At 51.1% G+C, this 22,029-nt stretch overlaps 1 protein-coding gene across 4 annotated transcripts in view; it reads right to left on the minus strand.

Annotated features, from left to right (window-relative positions):
* Positions 1-15,440: 15,440 nt before the first annotated feature.
* Positions 15,441-22,029, minus strand: part of LOC140395696 (sodium-coupled monocarboxylate transporter 1-like) — a 342,990-nt gene continuing 336,401 nt past the window's right edge. For all 4 annotated transcript variants that reach the window (XM_072483773.1, XM_072483774.1, XM_072483772.1 and 1 more), the window contains one exon: positions 15,441-15,630. In XM_072483773.1, the coding sequence (XP_072339874.1) occupies positions 15,555-15,630 (76 nt within the window). In that variant the 3' untranslated portion in view covers positions 15,441-15,554. The remainder of the gene's footprint in view (positions 15,631-22,029) is intronic.

The raw sequence follows: 22,029 nt of genomic DNA on the forward strand, positions 1-22,029 counted from the left end.
CGCGGGACTGCATCGTCTCCTATGAACAGGGGAACCAGCTCATACGAAGGTGGGGGGCAAGGGCAGCAGAGCGCAGGAGAGGGTGAGAAGGAGAAAGTAGGGACACCAGCAGAGCGGGGGTAGGAGTGAGTTAGATCGACTCTGAGAAAGGGGCCATGACACTAGCGGGAAAGTGAGCACCAGGTGATATGAGTGAGAGGGGGGCCGCAGCACATCTCCCATCAGGGAGAGAACGTCTAGCGGGGGTGTGGGGGTGAAGACGCAGTGGCGGGGTGGGGGGCGGGGAAAGGCAGAGGGGTAGACAAAAGGGGGATACTGGAGGCGGGAGGGGTCAGTGAGAGGGGTGGGGTGGGAAACAAAACCACGGGGAGAACAAAACGGCAAGTGGGGGGGAGGGCTTTAGACTGGCTTCAGCATGTTAATCTCAGAAACGTGGAACAAGATGCCAAACAAAGGGAAAACCTAGAGTGCAGGGGCTCACCCACATGGCATACACAAAGTTGGTGCCCATGTTGGGTGGCCCCTGGACAAAGGGAAACCCCGGAGCGCAGGGGCTCGGCCTCATGGTGAGAAGGGTGACCGTAGTCATTTTGGATGTCCCTTAACAAAGAGAAACCACGTAGTGCAGGGGCGCATCCACACGGTGAGTACGGTTGATCCCGCAGGAGGGATGGGGGGACAAAAAAAACGCATTAGGATAGTCACCTGGAACCTCAGGGGACTTAATGGCCCATTGAAAAGATCCAGTCTTCACCCACCTGAAAGGTATGAAAGCTAACATAGTCTTCCTCCAAGAGACACACCTGAGGGAGAGACCAACTGCGGGTAAGGAAGGGCTGGATGGGACAGACCTACCATTCCCGCTATGGGATGAGAGCCAGGGGGGTAGCCGTACTGATAAGACAACGGTGTTTACTACGACAGGGACAGTTATGGACCAAGGAGGATGGTATGTCATGGTCAGCGGTGACCTAGTCGGGGACCCGATAGTCCTGGTTAGCGTGTACGCACCCAACTGGGATGACACGGAATTTGTAAAGAAGACCATGTCAGAAACCCCTGATATAGATACGCATTGACTGATCATGGGGGGAAACTTTAACTGTGTACAGAACCCACTGATGGACAGGTCAAACCCCAGAACGGGGCAAACGACAGACATGGCTAGAGAACTGGGAACGTTTATGGAACAGATGGGGGCATGGGGGCGGTGGACCCATGGAGGTTCATGCACCCAATGATAAGGAATTCTCGTTTTTCTCACCAGTATACAGGATCTACATCCGCATCAATTTCTTTCCTTGCTTCCGGAAATAGTCAGAGCGTAATACTCCGCAATTATAATCTCCGACCATGCTCCACATTACATGGATGTGAGGTTGGAGACAGGCCATATCCAACACCCCACATGGAGGTTGGACACGGTCCTCTTGGCCGTCAAGGCCTTCTGCCAGAAAACATCACAGGCCATAGGCGAGTACGTTACGAACAACCGGAACGGGGAATTTTCACCTTCCACGTTCTGGGAGACACTGAAGGCTATGATTAGGGGAGCAATTATCACCTCAGAGAGGCAGGGAGACAGAGGCTAAGCAACAACTGATCAACTCCATACTAGAGGTCGACAGACGGTATTCCGAGGCCCCAGCGGTAGAGCTTCTAGCGGAGAGGAAAAAGCTACAAATGGACTTTAGCCTGCTATCCGCCAGGAAAAGTCCAAGAATCCCCCAAAAAGTCCGAACTATAAAGAAGAACATGGGGGGCCTGACCCTCCCAATCCTACAATACTACCACTGGGCAGCCACGGGGGAAAGAGTGAGGGGGTGGGTGAAGGAGCCAGACAGGGAATGGGTGAGGATGGAGGAGACTTCCTGTACAGGAACGACCCCCTGGGCCCTCACCACGGCAGCGCTCTCATCCCCGCCAACAAAATGCTCAACAAGGCCAGTGGTGGTAGTTACCCTGAGAACCTGGAACCAGATGAAGCAACACTTCGATCTGACCGAAATGTCCACCATGTCTCCCATCTGCGGCAACCATAGGTTCACACCAGCCATGCTTGATGCTACCTGGAAGAGGTAGACACAGGGACTTCCGGTGGCGGCATGTAGGAGGAGGTCGCAGGTTGGATGTCTCCTGCTCGAGGCTTGATTTTTTAGAATTTAATGCCCGGTCCCAGAAGTAATTTTCTGTTTAATAAGTGCAGGAAGACATAAGGAAGAAACATGTCCAAAACCCAAAGGAAAGCTGCCGGAAGAAGGGGGAGAGTGATAGTTCGCTGTTGAGTGGAAGGGTCGGCTCGGCAACTGGAAAGATGGCGGAGGCTGGGTTGCTGGGTGGGGCCGCACTGTTCACGCAGAAAAGATGACCGAGGTGATGGCTTTGGAACTTGAAAAACAGTTCGCAAAACACATAGAGGTGATGAGCAAGGAGATGATGGCAGTATTGAAGGTGATGGTGGCGAAGGCGATTGCTCCGGAGAAGGCGGTGGTGTCGAGGTCATCGGCCGAGGATGCGGGAGCAGGGTGAGAAACTGAAGGGAGTGGAAGAAGCCTTGTTGCAACACAGTGATCAGCTCACCTCGATGGTTGAGGACCTGCAGAGGGTGGTGGAGGCCAACAAGGGTCTGTGAGCCAAAGTGGAGGACCTGGAAAACAGATCTAGGCGGCAATATCTGAGGATCGTGGGCCTGCCCGAAGGGGTGGAGGGCCCGAGGCCGATTGAGTATTTTGCTAGTATGTTGGCGACGCTGTTGGGGGAGGGGGAAGATCCCTCCTGGTATGAACTGGATCGGGCTCGTAGGGCGTGGAGGCCTAAACCAAAGGCGAATGAGCCACCAAGAGCTGTGAGTATTTGTTTCAGCAGTTACTGTGTAAAGGAGAAGGTCCTGAGTTGGGTGAAACAAAAGCGGGAGGTGCTGTGGGCTGGAGCTGGTATAGGTATATACCAGGACTTTACTGTGGAGTTGGCGAGGAGGCGGGCGGCCTTCGGCCGAGGGAAGACGGCACTGTGTAACAGCGGTGTGTGATTCGGCATAGTGTACTCAGCTAAGTTGAATGTGATCCAGGACAAAGTGAGTGAGAATGAGGACGAGCTCTTGGGCCTGGCGGTGAAAGTGGAGCGGCACGAGGCGCTACACAAGAGGTGGGCGGGAAGACTCGAAGACCTGGAGAACAGGTCAAGGAGAAACAATTTGAGGATCCTGGGTCTCCCAGAAGGAGTGGAGGGGGCCGACGCCGCGGCATATGCGGGCACAATGATCGGGGCGCTGATGGGCGCGGAGGCCCCCCCGGGGTTGCTGGAGCTGGAAGGGGCGCACCGGGTGCTGGCGAGGAAGCCCAAAGCAAACGAGCCGCCAAGGGCGATGGTGGTGAGATTTCAACGGTTCACAGATAGAGAGAGGGTCCTGAAATGGGCCAAGAAGGAGCGGAGCAGCAAGTGGGACAATGTTGAGATTAGAATATACCCGGACTGGAGCACGGAGGTCGCTAAGCGGAGAGCGGGTTTCAACCGGGCCAAAGCGGTGCTGCATCGGAAAGGAGTGAAATTTGGAATGTTGCAGCCAGCGCGACTGTGGGTCACATATAACGGCCAACACCACTACTTCGAAACGCCCGAAGAGGCGTGGACCTTTATATTAACTGAAAAGTTGGACTCTAATTGAGGGTTTGTGAGGGTGGGGGGTATTTGAGGGTTGAAGTATGATGGTGGTTGTATATAGGGGGGCAAGCACGCGCAGGGAATGTTATATGGGCTGGGGACGAGAGACAAGGCCGCAACAGAAGCTGCGTCAGGGGGGGCAGGGCAGGCTCTGGAAAGCGTGGGGTTTTTCTCCCGCACGCGGGAAGAAAGGTGGGCGGGGGAGCGTAGGAACGTCTACTGATGGGGAGATTCCCACACGGGTGGGTCAAAGGGATGGCGGGGGAAGCCGGGGTCAGCAGGCGTCAGCTGACTTACGGGAGTGATATGGGGGGAGCAAAAAGGCTAGACAGGGGTCTAGCGGGGGGGAGGGAAGGGGGGGAGGGGGGGAACAGGGTTGCTGCTGCACTGGCCGAAAGGGAATGGGACACAGAAGAGGTGGCCGGGATGGAGACGCGGACACAGGACTGGCCCAGAAAAGGAGATGGCTAGTCGGTGGGGGTGGGGGGGTGGGGGGGGGGGGGGGGGGGGGGGGGTGGGGGGGGGGGGGGTGGTGGTGAGAGCCCCTCCAATCCGGCTGATAACGTGGAACGTGAGGGGCCTGTGGCAGCCAGGGTGCTCAGGGGGTTTATGGACCAGATGGGAGGAGTGGACCAATGGAGGTTTGCAAGACCGCAGGCCAGGGAATTTTCTTTCTTCTCCCACGTGCACAAGGCATACTCCCAGATAGACTTCTTTGTGCTGGGCAGGGCGCTCATCCCGAGGGTGGAGGGGACGGAGTATTCGGCCATCGTCGTTTTGGACCATGCCCCGCACTGGGTGGAAGTGGGGCTGGGAGAGGAGAGGGACCAACGCCCGCTGTGGTGGTTGGATGTGGGACTGTTGGCAGATGAGGTGGTTTGTGGTAAGGTAAGGGGGTGTATTGAAAGGTACTTGGAGGCCAACGACAACGGGGAGGTGCGAGTGGGGGTGGTATGGAAGGCGTTGAAGGCGGTGAGCAGGGGAGAGCTAATCTCCATCAGGGCTCATAGGGAGAAGACAGAGGGTAGGGAAAGGGAGAGGTTAGTGGGGGAGATTTTGCGAGTGGACAGGAGATACGCAGAGGCCCCGGAGGAAAGATCACTTGGGGAAAGGCGACGGCTCCAGACGGAGTTTGACCTGTTGACCACGGGGAAGGCGGAGGCACAGTGGAGGAAGGCGCAGGGGGCGACCTACGAGTACGGGGAAAAGGCCAGTCGGATGCTGGCACACCAGCTCCGTAAGAGGGCGGCAGCGAGGGAAATAGGGGGAGTCAAAGATGGTGGGGGAGCCATGGCCCAGAGTGCAACGGAAATAAACAAGGTATTCAAGGCCTTCTATGAAGAGCTGTACAGATCCCAGCCCCCAGGGGGAGAAGAGGGGATGGGAAGATTCCTGGACCAACTGCGGTTCCCGAGGGTGGAGGAGCAAGAGGTGGCTGGTTTGGGGGCACCAATCGGGTTGGAGGAGCTGAGTAAGGGGTTGGGGAGCATGCAGGCGGGGAAGGCCCCGGGGCCGGACGGGTTCCCGGTGGAGTTCGGTAGGAAGTATGCGGACCTGTTGGCCCCGCTACTAGTGAGGACCTTCAACGAGGCAAGAGAGGAGGGGTCCCTGCCCCCGACAATGTCGGAGGCGACAATTTCCTTGATTCTGATGCGAGACAAGGACCCACTGCAATGTGGATCGTACAGGCCGATTTCGCTCCTTAATGTGTACGCTAAGCTATTGGCAAAAGTGCTGGCGACGAGGATTGAGGACTGTGTCCCGGGGGTGATACATGAGGACCAGATGGGATTTGTAAAGGGCAGGCAATTAAATACGAATGTGCGGCGGCCTTTGACGTTATAAACGTTATAATGATGCCATCGGAGGAGGGAGAGGCGGCGATAGTGGCAGCCATGGACGCGGAAAAGGCCTTTGACCGAGTTGAGTGGGAGTACCTCTGGGAGGTGTTGCGTAGGTTTGGGTTCGGGGGAGGGTTTATTAGCTGGGTTAAGCTCCTTTACAGCGCCCCGGTGGCAAGTGTGGTGACGAACCGGCGGAGGTCAGAGTACTTCCGGCTGTACCGAGGGACGAGGCAGGGGTGCCCTCTGTCCCCCCTGTTGTTTCCATTGGCGATCAAACCCTTGGCCATATCACTGAGGGAGTCTAATAAATGGAGGGGGGTGGTCCGCGGGGGGGAAGAGCATTGGGTGTCGCTATACACGGACGACCTGCTGCTGTACGTGGCGGACCCAATGGAGGGGATGGTGGAGGTCATGCAGACTTTGAGGGAGTTTGGGGAGTTCTCGGGCTATAAGCTCAATGTAGGGAAGAGTGAGCTTTTTGTATTACAGGCAGGGGACCAAGAAAGAGGGATGGGGACCTACCGCTGAGGAGGGCGGAGGGGAGTTTTCGGTATCTAGGGATCCAAATAGCTAGGAGCTGGGAGGCCCTACACAAACTGAATCTGACGAGGTTGGTGGACCAAATGGAGGTGGACTTCAAAAGATGGGACATGTTGCCGCTCTCGTTGGCGGGTAGAGTGCAGTCGGTAAAAATGGTGGTCCTTCCGAGGTTTTTGTTTGTGTTCCAGTGCGCACTTGACGGGGCGAGGTTGAGTAGGTTCTTTGGGGTAGAGGACAGATGTGGAAGGTGTGCAGGGAGTCCGGCGAACCATGTCCATATGTTTTGGTCATGCCCGGCACTGGAGGGGTTCTGGAGAGGAGTGGCGGGAGCAATATCTCAGGTGGTGAAAGTCCGGGTCAAGCCAAGCTGGGGGCTAGCAATATTTGGAGTAGTGGACGAGCCGGGACTGTAGGAGGCGAAAGAGGCCGGCATTCTGGCCTTTGCGTCCCCGGCGAAGGATCTTGCTAATGTGGAAGGAGGCGAAGCCCCCGAGCGTGGAGGCCTGGACAAACGACATGGCTGGGTTCATAAAGTTGGAAAGGATTAAGTTTGCCTTAAGGGGGTCTGCGCAGGGGTTCTACAGGCGGTGGCAACCGTTCCTAGACTACCTCGCGGAGCGTTAGTGGAAGGTCGGTCAGCAGCAGCAGCAACCCTGGGCAGGGGGGGGGGAGGGGGGAACGAGAGACTGCTTGAGGGGACGGGCGTGCGGGGGATAACATGGAGGGTGGGGGAAACTGGCACGAACGGGCGAGAGCCAGTGTATAAAGCTCTGTAAATATATCATCTTACCATGTATATATCTTGCTTAGGGTGATTTTGTGTTATTTTGTTACGGGGGGGGGGGTTTATTGTTTGTAAGGGGAAAAATTGTTTTGTTTTGTTAAAAAACGTTAATAAATATATATATTTTTAAAAAGTTGTTAGCATGGCGCATTCTCCCGTCCCCAACCAGGTTCCATGGGCTACACGGTGGCCCCGGTTGGCAGTGCAGGCTCCGCCCCCGCATGTCCCTCCCCCACCCCCTCATCCCTGCCCCGTTAAGTGTCCGGCATCGTCGGTCACACCGGTCCTAGCGCCCGTCCCTGCTGCCGGAGGTATTGGCTGGCACTGCCCTCACTAGGGGCTGCCGTGGTGTGGCCCTGGGTGGTCCCCCGGTGAGTGGCGGTCGGTTGGGTGGGGTGGGGCGCTGTGGCGGGGGAGTGGGGTGGGCGCATTCATACAGCGGGTATCACTGTGTAGAACCAAGGGCCGGGGTGGGTGGTCAGTGGGTGCGCCTCAAAATGGCCGCCATAATGATGGCCGTTGCCTGGGCATTGCCCCAGTCCTGTGGGGGGGGGGGGGGGGGGACCCCGGCTGCTTGGCCTGTTCCCTCCTTCCCCCGGCCCTGGCAAGGCCCCTCCCACAGCCCTGGCAGTCCCACCCCCCCCCCCCCCCCACCCCGCCAGCCGGCACGGCCGGTGTCCGGGACGGCAGCCCGCAATCACTCCACTCCACGTCCTACCTCCTCTGTCTCTCACTCAGCAGTCACAATGCCTGGTTCACGATTTTTGAGACCACAAGTGAACCACTCCATTGGGAACAAGGCCCATCGGAGGCGGTGAATCTCAGAGGCCCTGGAGAATAGGGTGTCAGGGCCGCTGTGATACGTATTTTACTTGATGATATGTAACCTACTGTATTTTACCACTGCGTGGCGAGCGCTGCATTTCCGCCATTTTTAGGTTGCCGCAGCATCCCAATTTGGCGTCAAACCGCGCCTACTGCGATTTTGGCGTCGGAGGCTATTCGCCGCCTTATCGCGTTTCGCAATTTTGGTGTCGGCAAGCGGAGAATCCTGTACATTGGCTTACAGATGGTGATGGGTTCAGGTATCTCCAGGTCCATAGCTGAGTCAAAAGGCACTTTCCAGCCTTCCACCTTGCTCAAGCGGATTTATCCTGATGTGGCCAGTACGTCAGGTATCTGCCAGTGGATAGTGGGGAGGAGACCTGCTCGGTTGAGGGTGTGCAGGCAAAGTGGGCAGAGGACCTGGGCTGATCTTGGAAGAGGAGGTTTGGAGCGAGGCACTGAGGAGGGTGAACGCGACCTCGTCTTGTGCGAGGCTGAGTCTAATCCAGCTAAAGATGGTGTTGTGAGCACACCTCTCGAAGGCTAGAATGAGTCAGTTTTTCGATGGGGTGGAGGATAGATGTGTTCGGTATTCGAGGGAGTCGGCACACCATGCCCCCAGCTGGGGGTCCTTTTTTGATACTATGTCAGCAATCCTGGGCTTTGGGTTGGAGCCTTGCCCATTGCTGGGGCTTTAATTGTGGGGTTTCAGATGGGGGTGGGGGCAAATGACCTGGCCTTTGCCTTGCTTGTGACAAGGAGGTGGATCCTGACATGGCGGGCGTGATTCAGTGATTGCGTTGCGCCCAGCTTGGATCGGGGCGCACCAGGTGAATAGTGGGAGGAGGCAAAATCGAGATTCACGCCGGGCACGAACAATTTTGCAATTCACCCGGCCTGCTACCAATGACAATTTCTAGATCACACCCAAAAATAGCGAGCATATCATTAACACTCATTTGTATTTATTTCAATCTCATGAAATGCAGAGGGCTCCCAGAAATTACCCGACTCCCAAGCGGGATGTCACGCAGGCGTCATTTAGTACTCCTTTTCATAAACGGGAACCTGGCGCAATGGCTACTGAGGGGAAGTGAGGAGGTGAGTAGCCATTTCCATTTGTTCAATAGCATGCAGTTCAAGGGCACAGGAGCTGCTGCCCCAGTATTGGAGAGGGAGGGGTCACTCCTCAGGGAGGTTGGCTTGGTTGGGAGGCTGAAGCGTTCCAGGTCAGGGGTCTTTCATTGAAACTTTCATTGTATCTGTGAGGCCTACAAGCCATCTTTAAATATTGTGGAGACCCATAACAGGGGCAACCACAGCTCAGCTTGTCTATCCCACCAAATTCTTCCAGGACAGAGCTCTGCTGCAGCTTCTCTCCTGAAATTCAATGTCATTCCCTTTGACTGTGAGCAGCCTCTTAGCTTCATAGCTGAAGGCTATGGTAATTGAGGTTTTTGCTTTGTTAGTTGTGAGCACTTCACAGCTGCAGGTTGTGTTTGCTGTTTGCTCCTGCTAGTGACTGCAAATGCCTGTAGGCTGCTGTTGCTGTGTCTTCCTTTTCTGTAGCCGGAAAGAAGGAGAATTTTTCTAAGATACCTGGGTCCTGGAACACCGGGCTCAGTGGGATGTTTGAGTCCAGAAGGCAATCCGGTTTGAAGAAAGAAGGTGCTGCGGGGCCTTGTGCATGACATTGTTCTAAATGTGCCACCAGATGACGCCATTGAAGAAATGCTTTCACAGATTGCTCTTGCTTTTCTTGCTGGTGTGGTTAGTGCTGCATGTAACTGGCACATCACTGCAGGTTAAACATGCTGGAAGTCACAGATGTTCAACTGCACCTTGAGCGCCAGTGGAAGTGGAATATGCGGATGTCAAGATTTGGTTCTGGTGAAATTGGGCCTGGAGAAGAATGGTACTGATTCATGGAACAAGTCACACATTGATGGACAGATCATTTCTATAACAATATTCTGGACATGATACAGCCTTCTCCATTTCTGTTGAGAAACCTGCGAAAGGTGATACCATAAGACCATAAGACATAGGAGTGGAAGTAAGGCCATTCGGCCCATCGAGTCCACTCCACCATTCAATCATGGCTGATTTCAACTCCATTTACCCGCTCTCTCTCCATAGCCCTTAATTCGAGAAATCAAGAATTTATCAACTTCTGTCTTAAAGACACTCAACGTCCCGGCCTCCACCGCCCTCTGTGGCAATGAATTCCACAGACCCACCACTCTCTGGCTGAAGATATTTCTCCTCATCTCTGTTCTAAAGTGACTCCCTTTTATTCTAAGGCTGTGCCCCCGGGTCCTAGTCTCCCCTGTTAATGGAAACAACTTCCCTACATCCACCCTATCTAAGCCATTCATTATCTTGTAAGTTTCTATTAGATCTCCCCTCAACCTCCTAAACTCCAATGAATATAATCCCAGGATCCTCAGACATTCATCGTATGTTAGGCCTACCATTCCTGGGATCATCCGTGTGAATCTCCGCTGGACCCGCTCCAGTGCCAGTATGTCCTTCCTGAGGTGTGGGGCCCAACATTGCTCACAGTATTCTAAATGGGGCCTAACTAATGCTTTATAAAGCTTCAGAAGTACATCCCTGCTTTTATATTCCAAGCCTCTTGAGATGAATGACAACATTGCATTTGCTTTCTTAATTACGGACTCAACCTGCAAGTTTACCTTTAGAGAATCCTGGACTAGGACTCCCAAGTCCCTTTGCACTTCAGCATTATGAATTTTGTCACCGTTTAGAAAATAGTCCACGCCTCTATTCTTTTTTCCAAAGTGCAAGACCTCACACTTGCCCACGTTGAATTTCATCAGCCATTTCTTGGACCACTCTCCTAAACTGTCTAAATCTTTCTGCAGCCTCCCCACCTCCTCCATACTACCTGCCCCTCCACCTATCTTTGTATCATCGGCAAACTTAGCCAGAATGCCCTCAGTCCCGTCATCTAGATCGTTAGTATATAAAGAGAACAGCTGTGGCCCCAACACTGAACCCTGCGGGACACCACTCGTCACCGGTTGCCATTCCGAAAAAGAACCTTTTATCCCAACTCTCTGCCTTCTGCCTGACAGCTAGTCGTCAATCCATGTTAGTACCTTGCCTCGAATACCATGGGCCCTTATTTTACTCAGCAGTCTCCCGTGAGGCACCTTATCAAAGGCCTTTTGGAAGTCAAGATAGATAACATCCATTGGCTCTCCTTGGTCTAACCTATTTGTTATCTCTTCAAAGAACTCTAACAGGTTTGTCAGGCAAGACCTCCCCTTACTAAATCCATGCTGACTTGTCCTAATCCGACCCTGCACTTCCAAGAATTTAGAAATCTCATCCTTAACAATGGATTCTAGAATCTTGCCAACAACCGAGGTTAGGCTAATTGGCCTATAATTTTTCATCTTTTTCCTTGTTCCCTTCTTGAACAGGGGGGTTACAACAGCGATTTTCCAATCCTCTGGTACTTTCCCTGACTCCAGTGACTTTTGAAACATCATCACCAACGCCTCCACTATTTCTTCAGCTATCTCCTTTTGAACTCTAGGATGTAGCCCATCTGGGCCTGGAGATTTATCAATTTTTAGACCTCTTAGTTTCTCTAGCACTTTCTCCTTTGTGATGGCTACCATATTCAACTCTGTCCCCTGACTCTCCGGAATTGTTGGGCTATTACTCATGTCTTCTACTGTGAAGACTGAGGCAAAGTACTTATTCAGTTCCTCGGCTATTTCCTTGTCTCCCATCACAAAATTACCAGCGTCATTTTGGAGCGGCCCAATGTCAACTTTTGCCTCCCGTTTGTTTTTAATGTATTTAAAGAAACTTTTACTATCATTCCTAATGTTACTGGCTAGCCTACCTTCAAATTTGATCCTCTCTTTCCTTACCTCTCTCTTTGTTATCCTTTGTTTGTTTTTGTAGCCTTCCCAATCTTCTGACTTCCCACTATTCTTTGCCACATTATAGGCTTTCTCTTTTGCTTTGATGCATTCCCTAACTTCCTTTGTCAGCCATGGCTGCCTAATCCCCCCTCTGATAACCTTTCTTTTCTTTGGGATGAACCTCTGTACTGTGTCCTCAATTGCTCCCAGAAACTCCTGCCATTGCTGTTCTACTGTCTTTCCCACTAGGCTCTGCTCCCAGTCGATTTTCGTCAGTTTCTCCCTCATGCCCCTGTAGTTACCTTTATTTAACTGTAACACCTTTACATCTGATTCTACCTTCTTTCTTTCAAATTGGAGATTGAATTCGACCATGTGTTTGTTTTTCTTGTGTGAAAATGAGCTGATATAACTTTGTCTTGGTAACAATCTGGAACAGTGACGTTTCATTGTTTAATGGTTAGTGTGATATGTGGAATGTTATGTAGTTGATTTTCAAATCTTTGTTACTGTTGACTGTTTAATAAACAAAATTTTCTCAACACTCAAGTGCCTCCTTAAGGGCACATGTGCCATGTCTCAGAGGATAATTAGTGCATTACAGTCCAGCAACCTTTGATGCATGAACAGTGTACCCGAACTCAAGGAGTGTCAGCACCATAGAGACAGCTGGCAATAATCAAACACTAAAGAGCAGGGCTTCACCACTGTGAATCTTCTCGTGGCTATATTAACTCAGAAGGAAACTTTCATTGTTGATGATGAATTTATTTACATATTTACAATAATCTGCGTAATGCAGCACCTCACTCCCAGTGCAATCCTAGCTGGGAGGATTTGTTTTATCAGGCCCTGAGTTGGACCTGCTTTTATATCTTGCTCGTAACGTGCCCCAGCTGGTTAGCCTCCGCCCCCTCCACAAATCCCACAGGGAGATCAATGATTGTTTCCCCATGGCCCTCATGGGAGTTATGACACCCCTCCCCCCCCCAGAGTCCATCAGCTGTCACTGGCAGAGGCCTTCTGTGCCACTTAGTCCGTGGCTGTTCCACTTGCAGTGGTTCTGGGTGTGGCGGAGTGTTATGGGTTACTTCCTGCAAGATTGCCGAAGGGGAACCGTAGGGACCTCGGTGCCAGACACATTGCTGTCTGTTGGCGCGGATACCCGGCATCCATGTCAGAATCCAAGTCGCAGCATTATTGCTAAGCCTGACGTAACAAGCCTGATGGCTGGGCCCTCAACTCAAGGGGTGGCTCATGCTGCGACGACAGTCGTACTACCGCCGGTGGGACATCCTGACATGCAACCTCACGCCTGGTTAATGGTCCACATGCTTTTTTCTCTGGACTAGGACCCGATATGAGACCGGGCCAAACTGGTCCAGTACCACTCCCAGGCCACAACGCGCCATCGCCAAAATTCCGTGCATAAATGTCCCTGGCGCTGAACATTTACTCCGTGTTCCTGAACCATGGTGATTCTTCAGCGATTCCTGATGCTGCTCGACCTTGGCCCCAAGGTTTGGAAGAGTAAGATTCAACCAAGTCCTGAGTCGTCATCCCATCAAATGTTCTGCTAGCGCAATCCCAGTGGTCACATGCGGTTTAGTATGATAATTGAATAATAAGCACGCCTATCGCAAGTCCAAAGGCCCAGTCAACTGCTTGTTCAATCCCTATTTAAACGTTTGATCTGCCAGCTCCGGCAGTCTATTAGATGAAGGATGATATGGCACAGTGCGGAGGTACCGAATGCCAGAATGCTGTATAAAAACGGCAAACTCCTCGCTGTAAAAGCTGTTCCATTATCCATCGCCAACACTTCCAGACGTCCATAGGTGAAACCCCCGGATGGCCAGCGTGCAAATTCTGAAACAGCGTTACCTGTCTCTATGGCAGAAATACCACTTGAGTGGCTCACAATATTATGCCATCCTCCAAACTCAGTTTGGTGAACTTCTGAGCAAAGGGTCGCAGAGTCAGTGGAAATGTTTCCTTTTTACCGCCATTAACATAAGGTGAAGCTTTGCCAACGCTAGGTCCCTCAGTGCCCATGCATGCACTCAAGCAGCCGTCACCGGTAAGGTGGCCATAACATTCAACATCGTAATCACCTCATCCACAACAGGTGGGGTTGGGGCGCTCACAGGCAACACCTGAGGGTGTCCGCATGAGTAATGCTGATACCCGAATGGTGTTGAAAAGTGTACTCATAAGCGGCAAGCAGGAGCCCCACTGCTGGATCCTGGCCAACTTAATAGCTCCTGTCCTCCTGGAATAGGTCGAGCAATGGCTTGTGGTCCGTTATGATAACAAAATGTCATCTATACACATATTGATGGAATTTCTTAATTCCAAAGATGACAGCAAGACCTTTCTTATCAATTTGTGCATTCTGGTGCTCGGCGCCCACCGGTGATAAGATCGTCATCTAAGAAGAGGTCCACTTTTGGCAAGCTCTTTTGGATGTTTTCCATCACTCTCTGAAATATCGCGGATGCCGAAATTCAAATGGCGGTATTCAAACAATTCCTGGTGTGTATTTATTGTGGCAAATTTTCTGACTCCGGGTCGAACTCCACTTGTCTGTATGCCTGGCTCATGTCTAACTTTGTAAACGAACAGCCCCCTTCCAACCAATCATATAGATCCTCAGCCAGAGCATCGGTTAGCGGTCCAATCGCGAAGCCCTGTTTGCGCTAAGAATTTTTAAAATAAATTTACAGTACCCAATTTTTTTTTTTTCCAATTCAGGGGCAATTTAGCATGGCCTATCCACCTTTGGGTTGTGGGGGTGAAACCACCGCAGACATGGGGAGAATGTGCAAAGTCCACACGGACAGTGACCCAGGGCTGGGATTCAAACCCGGATCCTCAGCGTCGTAGTCCCAGTGCTAACCACTGCACCATGTTTACGCTAAGCTTGAAGTCCCCATACAGCCCAACGGTTTTATCAGGTTTCATCACTGGCACCACAGGTGCAGCCCATTCAGCAAACTGTATGGGTCATATGATGCCCAAGTTTGTAAACTTTGCAGTATAATAATAATCTTTTATTATTGTCACATTATCATTGCAATGAAGTTACTACGAAAATCCCTGGCATCCACTTTAGGAAGTAGCGCATACAGAATCAGCCTCACCCGGAAGTACCAGGCTGAGCAGTAGGATCGACATAGATGTGTGCTCTGGCACCCTTAATTCTGCCCAGACCTACCATGGACAATCTACGCATATTTATTCAACACATCGTAAAGATTGCCAGAGCCCATTCGGACTCTCAACCAGTCTCTTCCTAGTAAATTTGCACCCGGACCACGTACAACCACCAGGGGCAGGCAGGCTTCCTGCTGTCCATACGTCACCGGCATTACGGTGGTCCCCAGAATTTTCAACAGTTCCCCAGTACAGGTGGCCAATTGGACAGGTGGGGTTGGGGCGCTCACAGGCAACACCTGAGGGTGTCCGCATGAGTCCCCATGCAATCCCATTTTGGGAGAATCCCGTCTCCATTTTTGGAGACCAGCGCTAATTCACGCCGGAGTGAGTCCTGGCCGGTGCTGCGGATGAGTACTGGGAACAGGGAAAATGCAGCCTCAAATGGGCTGTGCATATTTAAATGAGCATTCCAGCTCATTTGAATATGATTATCTGGATCACCCCCAGTGAGGACGTGACCCAGATCGCACCGGACGCCACAGGTCGGGTGCATCATGCGCAGCTCGGCATCCGGCGTGAAACCCGTTTTTGGCCTCTGTCGCTATGTACCTGGCACAATACAGTGGGAAAATTGTGCCCAAAGAATATAAATGCTTCGGTAATGGGACAGGGTAAACAGAACTTGTTTACATAGCAATGAACATGAAGATAATAGCGATCGACTTTCTGGAATCTGATTACTTTATTCACTCAAGTTGGAGGAACACAGTGGTACTTCAACAAAGAGCTAATTTCTCACAAATTCAATATCTTACATCCGAGTAGATTTCATAGGGTTTAGGGCTCGCATGGTATTGTCACAGCTTTCAGGACTTTTCTTGAGTTGTGGTAATGGATTCTGCAACTTGTTGGTCTGTAAAATGAAAAGAAAATGGAATAATTAACTTGATTAATTCTAAATATGACCTTCAATTTCCTAACAAAGCACTTGATTAGACAAAATAAGCATATTTATATATGATAAGATTCTCAAACTAGCCAAAATCTTGGGATGCTGGCAGCTCCACCAAAGCTCTCTTGGTTTCAATCCAGAGAGGATGGCTAAGAAAGCCCCAAAAGGTTTACACTTTGGGCTTTTGAAAGTGATGGGAGGAAAGGTTTCACTTTGGATGCAAGGGCACCCTGTGCAGAGCCTGATTAGATCCTCTCACTATTCTCCTAACTAGTCTAGTGGAATTTTTTGAGGACATTACCAGTGCGGTAGATAACAGGGAGCCAATGGATGTGGTGCATCTGGATTTCCAGAAAGCCTTTGACAAGGTGCCACACAAAAGGTTGCTGCATAAGATAAAGATGCATGGCGTTAAGGGTAAAGTAATAACACGGATAGAGGATTGGTTAATTAATAGAAAGCAAAGAGGGGAATTAATGGGTGTTTCTCTGGTTGGCAAACAGTAGCTAGTGGTGTCCCTCAGAGATCAGTGTTGGGCCCACAATTGTTCACAATTTACATAGATGATTTGGAGTTGGGGACCAAGTGCAATGTGTCCAAGTTTGCAAATGACACTAAGATGAGTGGTAAAGCAAAGTGCAGAGGATATTGGAAGTCTGCAAAGGGATTTGGATAATTTAAGTGAATGGGCTAGGGTCTGGCAGATGGAATACAATGTTGACAAATGTGAGGTTATCCATTTTGGTAGGAATAACAGCAAAAGGGATTATTATTTAAATGATAAAATATTAAAACATGCTGCTGTGCAGAGGGACCTGGGTGTCCTACTGCATGAGTTGCAAAAAGTTGGTTTACAGGTGCAACAGGTGATTAAGAAGGCAAATGAAGTTTCGTCCTTCATTGCTAGAGGGATGGAGTTTAAGACTACGGAGGTTATGCTGCAACTGGATAAGGTGTTAGCGAGGCCACACTTGGAGTATTGTGTTCAGTTTTGGTCTCCTTACCTGAGAAAGGACGTACTGGAGAGTGTGCAGAGGAGTTTCACTAGGTTAGTCCCAGAGTTGAGGAGGTTGGATTACGAGGAGAGGTTGAGTAGACTGGGACTGTACTCGATTGAATTTAGAACGATGAGGGGGGATCTTATAGAAACATATAAAATTATGATAGATGCGGGCAGGTTGTTTCCACTGGCGGGTGAAAGCAGAACTAAGGGGCATAGCCTCAAAATAGGGGGATGTAGATTTAGGACTGAACTTAGGAGGAACTTCTTCACCCAAAGGGTTGTGAATCTATGGAATTCCCTGCCCAGCGAAGCAGTTGAGGCTCCTTCTTTGAATGTTTTTAAGATAAAGATAGATAGTTTTTTGAAGAATAAAGGGATTGAGGGTTATGGATGTGCGGGCGGGAAAGTAGAGCTGAGTCCACAAAAGATCAGCCATGATCTCATTGAATGGCGGAGCAGGCTCGAAGGGCCAGATGACCTACTCCTGCTCCTAGTTCTTATGTTATGTAACATTTGGATATGACACTGAATTAAATATTATTGTAGCTCAGCACCAGATTTTGAGCAGGCGGCCCAGTAGTGTGATTTGCGAGGGAATCCCTTGCAATCCCCGCCATGCATGAATTTGAAAGGGAAGGGACATGAATCACCTCTGGGCACCACTCCGAGTGCAAGCACAAATCAGAGGTGATTCATCTCCGACGTGAGTCTCCCAAACAGAAAATCCATCCCGTAATTTATCTTTTTCTAGCGTATGTGCTGTAACGTTCTGTGTTTAGTTAATAACTGTCGGTTTGGGTTAAATTGGGAGTACTAAGGTTAGCTAACCTGTTAAGGTATGAAAATTAGAATGTTATTATTGACCATAGTGACATGGCATATGTGAGAGTCTTTAATTCCAGATCATGAGCCACACACATTTGAAGCTCGGCAGTTCTAAATTTTAAATCTTCAATTGGGAATTTATCGTGTTTTCTAAATTTGCCTAGTTGCACCAGTAAAGTAAATTTGGGTGAGAAACCTCTTGCAAAAGACTAAGATGTTTGGAATGATTTGGATTTCAATCGAAAACTCAGTCTTCTCCAACCACAAATTTTCCCCTCAATGTTACTAATAGTTTTCCAATGAGGCACTTTACAGCCTTCCAGACTTAACATTGAATTCAAAAACTTCCCTTCTTAGCCTTAATCACAGGCATTTACATTCCTTTTGTCTTCTGTCCTCAACATCTTTGTCTATCTCTGCCAATTGCTGGCCCTTTTAACAGCCCCACCGCTCCACCACAACTCCGCCCCCCACCCCCCCCCCCCCCCCAACAACAATATAAATCTGACCCCATTTTTAGTTCTCTCTAGCTTTGACAAAGTCATCCAGACTCGAAACGTTCACCCCCTCTCTCCACAGACACTGTCAGACCTGCTGCGGTTGTCCAGCGTTTTTTGTTTTTGTTTCAGATTCCAGCATCCGCAGTAATTTGCTTTTAAGTGGGGGAAAAATTTTAAATGGGGTTTGGATCGAAATAGTGGCGCAGATTGTTCTCCTTTTTGGTTCCAACTACCTCTTGCACTGTTGTGCAGCACTGTTTATGATTATGAGGTGCATGGATAGAGTGGCACTCTTTCCCAGGGTGGAGGGGTCAGTCACCAGGGGGCATAGGTGAAGGTCCGTGGGGCAAAGTTTAGAGGAGATGTGCGAGGTAGGTTTTTGACACAGAGGGTGGTGAGTGCCAGGAACGCATTGCCAAGGGAGGTTGTGGAAGCAGATACATTAACGGCGGTCAAAGACATCTTGACAAATACATGGATAGGATGGGTATGAAGGAATGTGGCACAAGGAAGTGCTGAGGGTTTTGGCCAAGATTGGTGTCATGACCGGTACAGGCTTGGAGGGCCGAAGGGCCTGTACCTGTGCTGTATTGTTCTTTGTTCTATTTTTGGCCCTCTCCCCGTCATGTGTCGAGGTGCACCTATTCCTCCGGAGCCCATCGCCACACCTCTCAATGATTATGCCACCCCTGCTGCCCCATTAGGGGCCTTTACCTTCCGGCTCCTTCTTTTGCCTCTGACTCGTCTCATCCACCTCCCCGCCAAGTTAATCGTTTGCTGTCCAGCCTGTTCCCTTGCCTCTCTCATCTCTTCCCCATCATGCACTCAAACCTTAGCCCTCCAACACCCCACCTCACCCTCCCATCTCCCTGCCTTTCCATTGGTTCCACAGGAGAAGGCTTGCCTCTGACCTCCTTGCCTTTACACTGGTCTTGCCTGACCAGCCTTGGCCTAAGGTGGAGCAGCAGCAACATCACCATAGTGAAAGGTAGGCAAGAACTATGCACACATACCTTGAGATCACGAGAAAAGTGCAGTTCACCAGGTGAATGTCACTTATTTGTGGTGGTGAATCATTAAGTAGCCGCTGGCTTGGCCACTTGATCTGTGGTGCGGGCGTAATTACAGCAAGCTGAGATTTTAATGAATTTCTATGGTATTCAATTGCAGAGTCCGACATGGTGCTGCAGGCTGCATCACCCACCATGAAAGTAGAGTGAAAAATTTGAAACCATTTTCATCCTGGTGGAAAACTGATTTTTGGGGCATCCATATTTTCTCGTCCCACCGCTCATGACACCTGCCGCTGGCGGAACTGGAAATTGCCACCCTAAGGGCAGAATCTTCTTGCCGTGGAAACCATAGAGCTCCACTACGTTGTTAGGCACTTATAAACAAAAAGTCAAGGGGGGAGTTCCATGATGTCATGATGGGCCCTGGATACAGAAAAATAAAAGTACAACAACCCCCCCCCCCCACTCCCCCCAAGGCCTGGACAGTAACAGATGGCAGTGCCAGGGTGCTACCCAGGCATGACCCTCACCTCCTTGGGGGGAGATGTACTTACCTGCGTGCTTCCGGAGGGTTCTATTCATTAAGCCTACTCACCTGGGATCTACCAGCCTCTTGGCATCTAATGGCATCCCCAGGGAGACCCCAGGTGGGCGTCGTTCAGTACTGATCCACACAAATGTGGAGCAGGTGGAACGGCACTCGCAGGGTCCCCAGGCCATCAGAGGCTCCTGGAGTCAGGAATAGGGCAGGGTGGCCCCCTGGCCCTCTTCTAGAACGTAAGCACCTTGGTACTGCCAGGGTAACCAGGAGGCACCACAACATCAGCAGGAGGACTGCCAGGGTGGCAGTGCCAAGGGTCAGGGCCTGACGGAGGCCTAGCCCATGAAAGGAGGGTGGAGAGGGGTTTGAAGGGTGGGAGGATGCAGGGCAGGTATGAAGGGGCCACTGGAATGTTGGGGGAGGGATGGGGTGAAGGTGTGGGGGTCCTGGAAGGGGGGGCCAAAAGGGCGTGTGGGAAGACTTGAAAAGTGGGTCACAGCAACCCAATAGCGGGATGTCCTCACTTTGGGGGGTGTGAGGTAATTCTCCTGTGTGTGGGGGCTAACATTGCCCATGGGTGGAGGACCCACAAGCCCACTGAGAGATCGGTCAACCCTCTAAAAATGGCAACCCGATCTTTGGGGAGCCAGGCTGACCAGTGAGCTCAGTTTCCCAGTGATTAAAATAATTCTAAGTGGGCTAAACCAGTGAGAAACTCCCCAGGGCCCAAGAGAGTGACTAAAATGTGGTTAGATAGCGGTGGGAAATCGCTGACAGAGCCAGGACGAAACTCTCAGCAAAGCCCCCCACAAATGACACTTAGGGTGCAATCTAACGGCTGTTCAAGTTTTTTTTAAAAAAATGTTTTTATTCTCCATTTTCACATTTTCCTTCAAAATTTACACCCCACCAACAGGCAGCAAACGGTAACAAATACAACGATCCCATCCTCCCACCACTTCACCCAACTGTCAATATATGCATCAAATAAAACAAACCCTCCCACGGTGGAAAGAAAAACCAAAGGCGAGTCCAGAATCACCCATGGCCACCATTAACCTATAGAGTTCCCCCCACCCCCTCCCCTTGACGACACTCAATGCCGTCCAACTTCCTAAAGAGTACCGTAAATGACACCCAAGAGTTGTAAACCACCCCCCCCTCCACTTCCTCTTGCAAAACTCCTCCCCCCAACCTCGGTTCCTTCCCCCCAACTTTCCACCCCGGCTAGACCCCTCGGACCCTGTTCTGCCAGGCTCCGATAGCCGCAGCCCCACCCCCCACCTCACCCCCGTTCACTGGCCGGCTTAAACCGGCCAGCGTGGAGGCCCCCGCCCGGGTCTCTTTCCCCCTTGCTCGGCCCCAGGAAAAGCCCAGAAGTCCCCTTTAGCACACGAACCCTGCATACACACCCACACCCCAAAGAACCCTCATCCGACTGAAAGTTCTATTTCTTCCCTTGTCTAAATATATACAACGTTGGCTCCTATAGCCCATACACCAGCACACAGTGAAACAAAAAAGAAAAAATACAGTCATGAGGCTACATCGGTACTGTGGTAGTATTAGGTATTGCAGTACCCGAGAGGCTGTAGACCATTGGTAAGCCTAGCAGCTTACCATTGGCTGTTTGGTATGTGGCTCCGCCCTGACATGCGGGGTATAAGAACCGGTCCCATCCCAGCAGCCCTCATTCTCTACCGAAGCTGCAGGGGAACAGATCTAGTCTATTAAAGCCTTCAGTTATGATACAACCTCGTCTTTGAGTTTAGTTGATCGTGCATCAATTTAATAGACTACTCTTAAACTGAAAGAATGGATCTCCGAATCAAGCCGGAGTGTCTACAACTCAGCCCCCACGCGGAGAACTCGGCTGCGATTTTTAAGCACTGGCTGGCGTGTTTTAAAGGCTAGCTCGAGAAGGCCGGAGGCACCCCCTCAGGAGAACAGAAACTGCATCTCCTGCACTCGAGAGTAAGCCTTGGAATCTTCGCCCTCATTGAGGAGGCGGAGGACTATGATGATGCGATCGAACTGTTAAAGGGGCATTATATAGGCCCTATAAACCAGGTCTACGCACGTCACCTGCTTGCAACTAGACAGCAAAGCCCCGGGGAATTGCTGGAGGACTTCTACCGTGCGCTACTGGTGCTGAGCAGAAACTGTGGCTGCCCGCAAGTTTTGGGCAGCGAGCACACGGAACTTCTAATCCGGGATGCCTTCGTAGCAGGTATGAGCTCTTCAGAGATCCGCCAAAGACTTTTAGAAAAGGACACCCTGGGACTGAGAGAAGCACGGGCCCTGGCAGGGTCCATGGATGTTGCCTCCAGAAACGCGCAGTCCTATGCGCCCGACATCACAGCGGCCCCCTGGGCTGCGTGGCATCCCGCAGCGGCAGCCCCACTGACCTTCCCCTTGTCCCCGCAGGCCTGCGCTGTAAGACGGCCCACTAGCTCCGTTGGGCCCCGTTGTTTCTTC

The sequence above is a fragment of the Scyliorhinus torazame genome, chromosome 18, assembly GCF_047496885.1.
Source record: "Scyliorhinus torazame isolate Kashiwa2021f chromosome 18, sScyTor2.1, whole genome shotgun sequence".
Classification (NCBI taxonomy): Eukaryota; Metazoa; Chordata; class Chondrichthyes; order Carcharhiniformes; family Scyliorhinidae; genus Scyliorhinus; species Scyliorhinus torazame.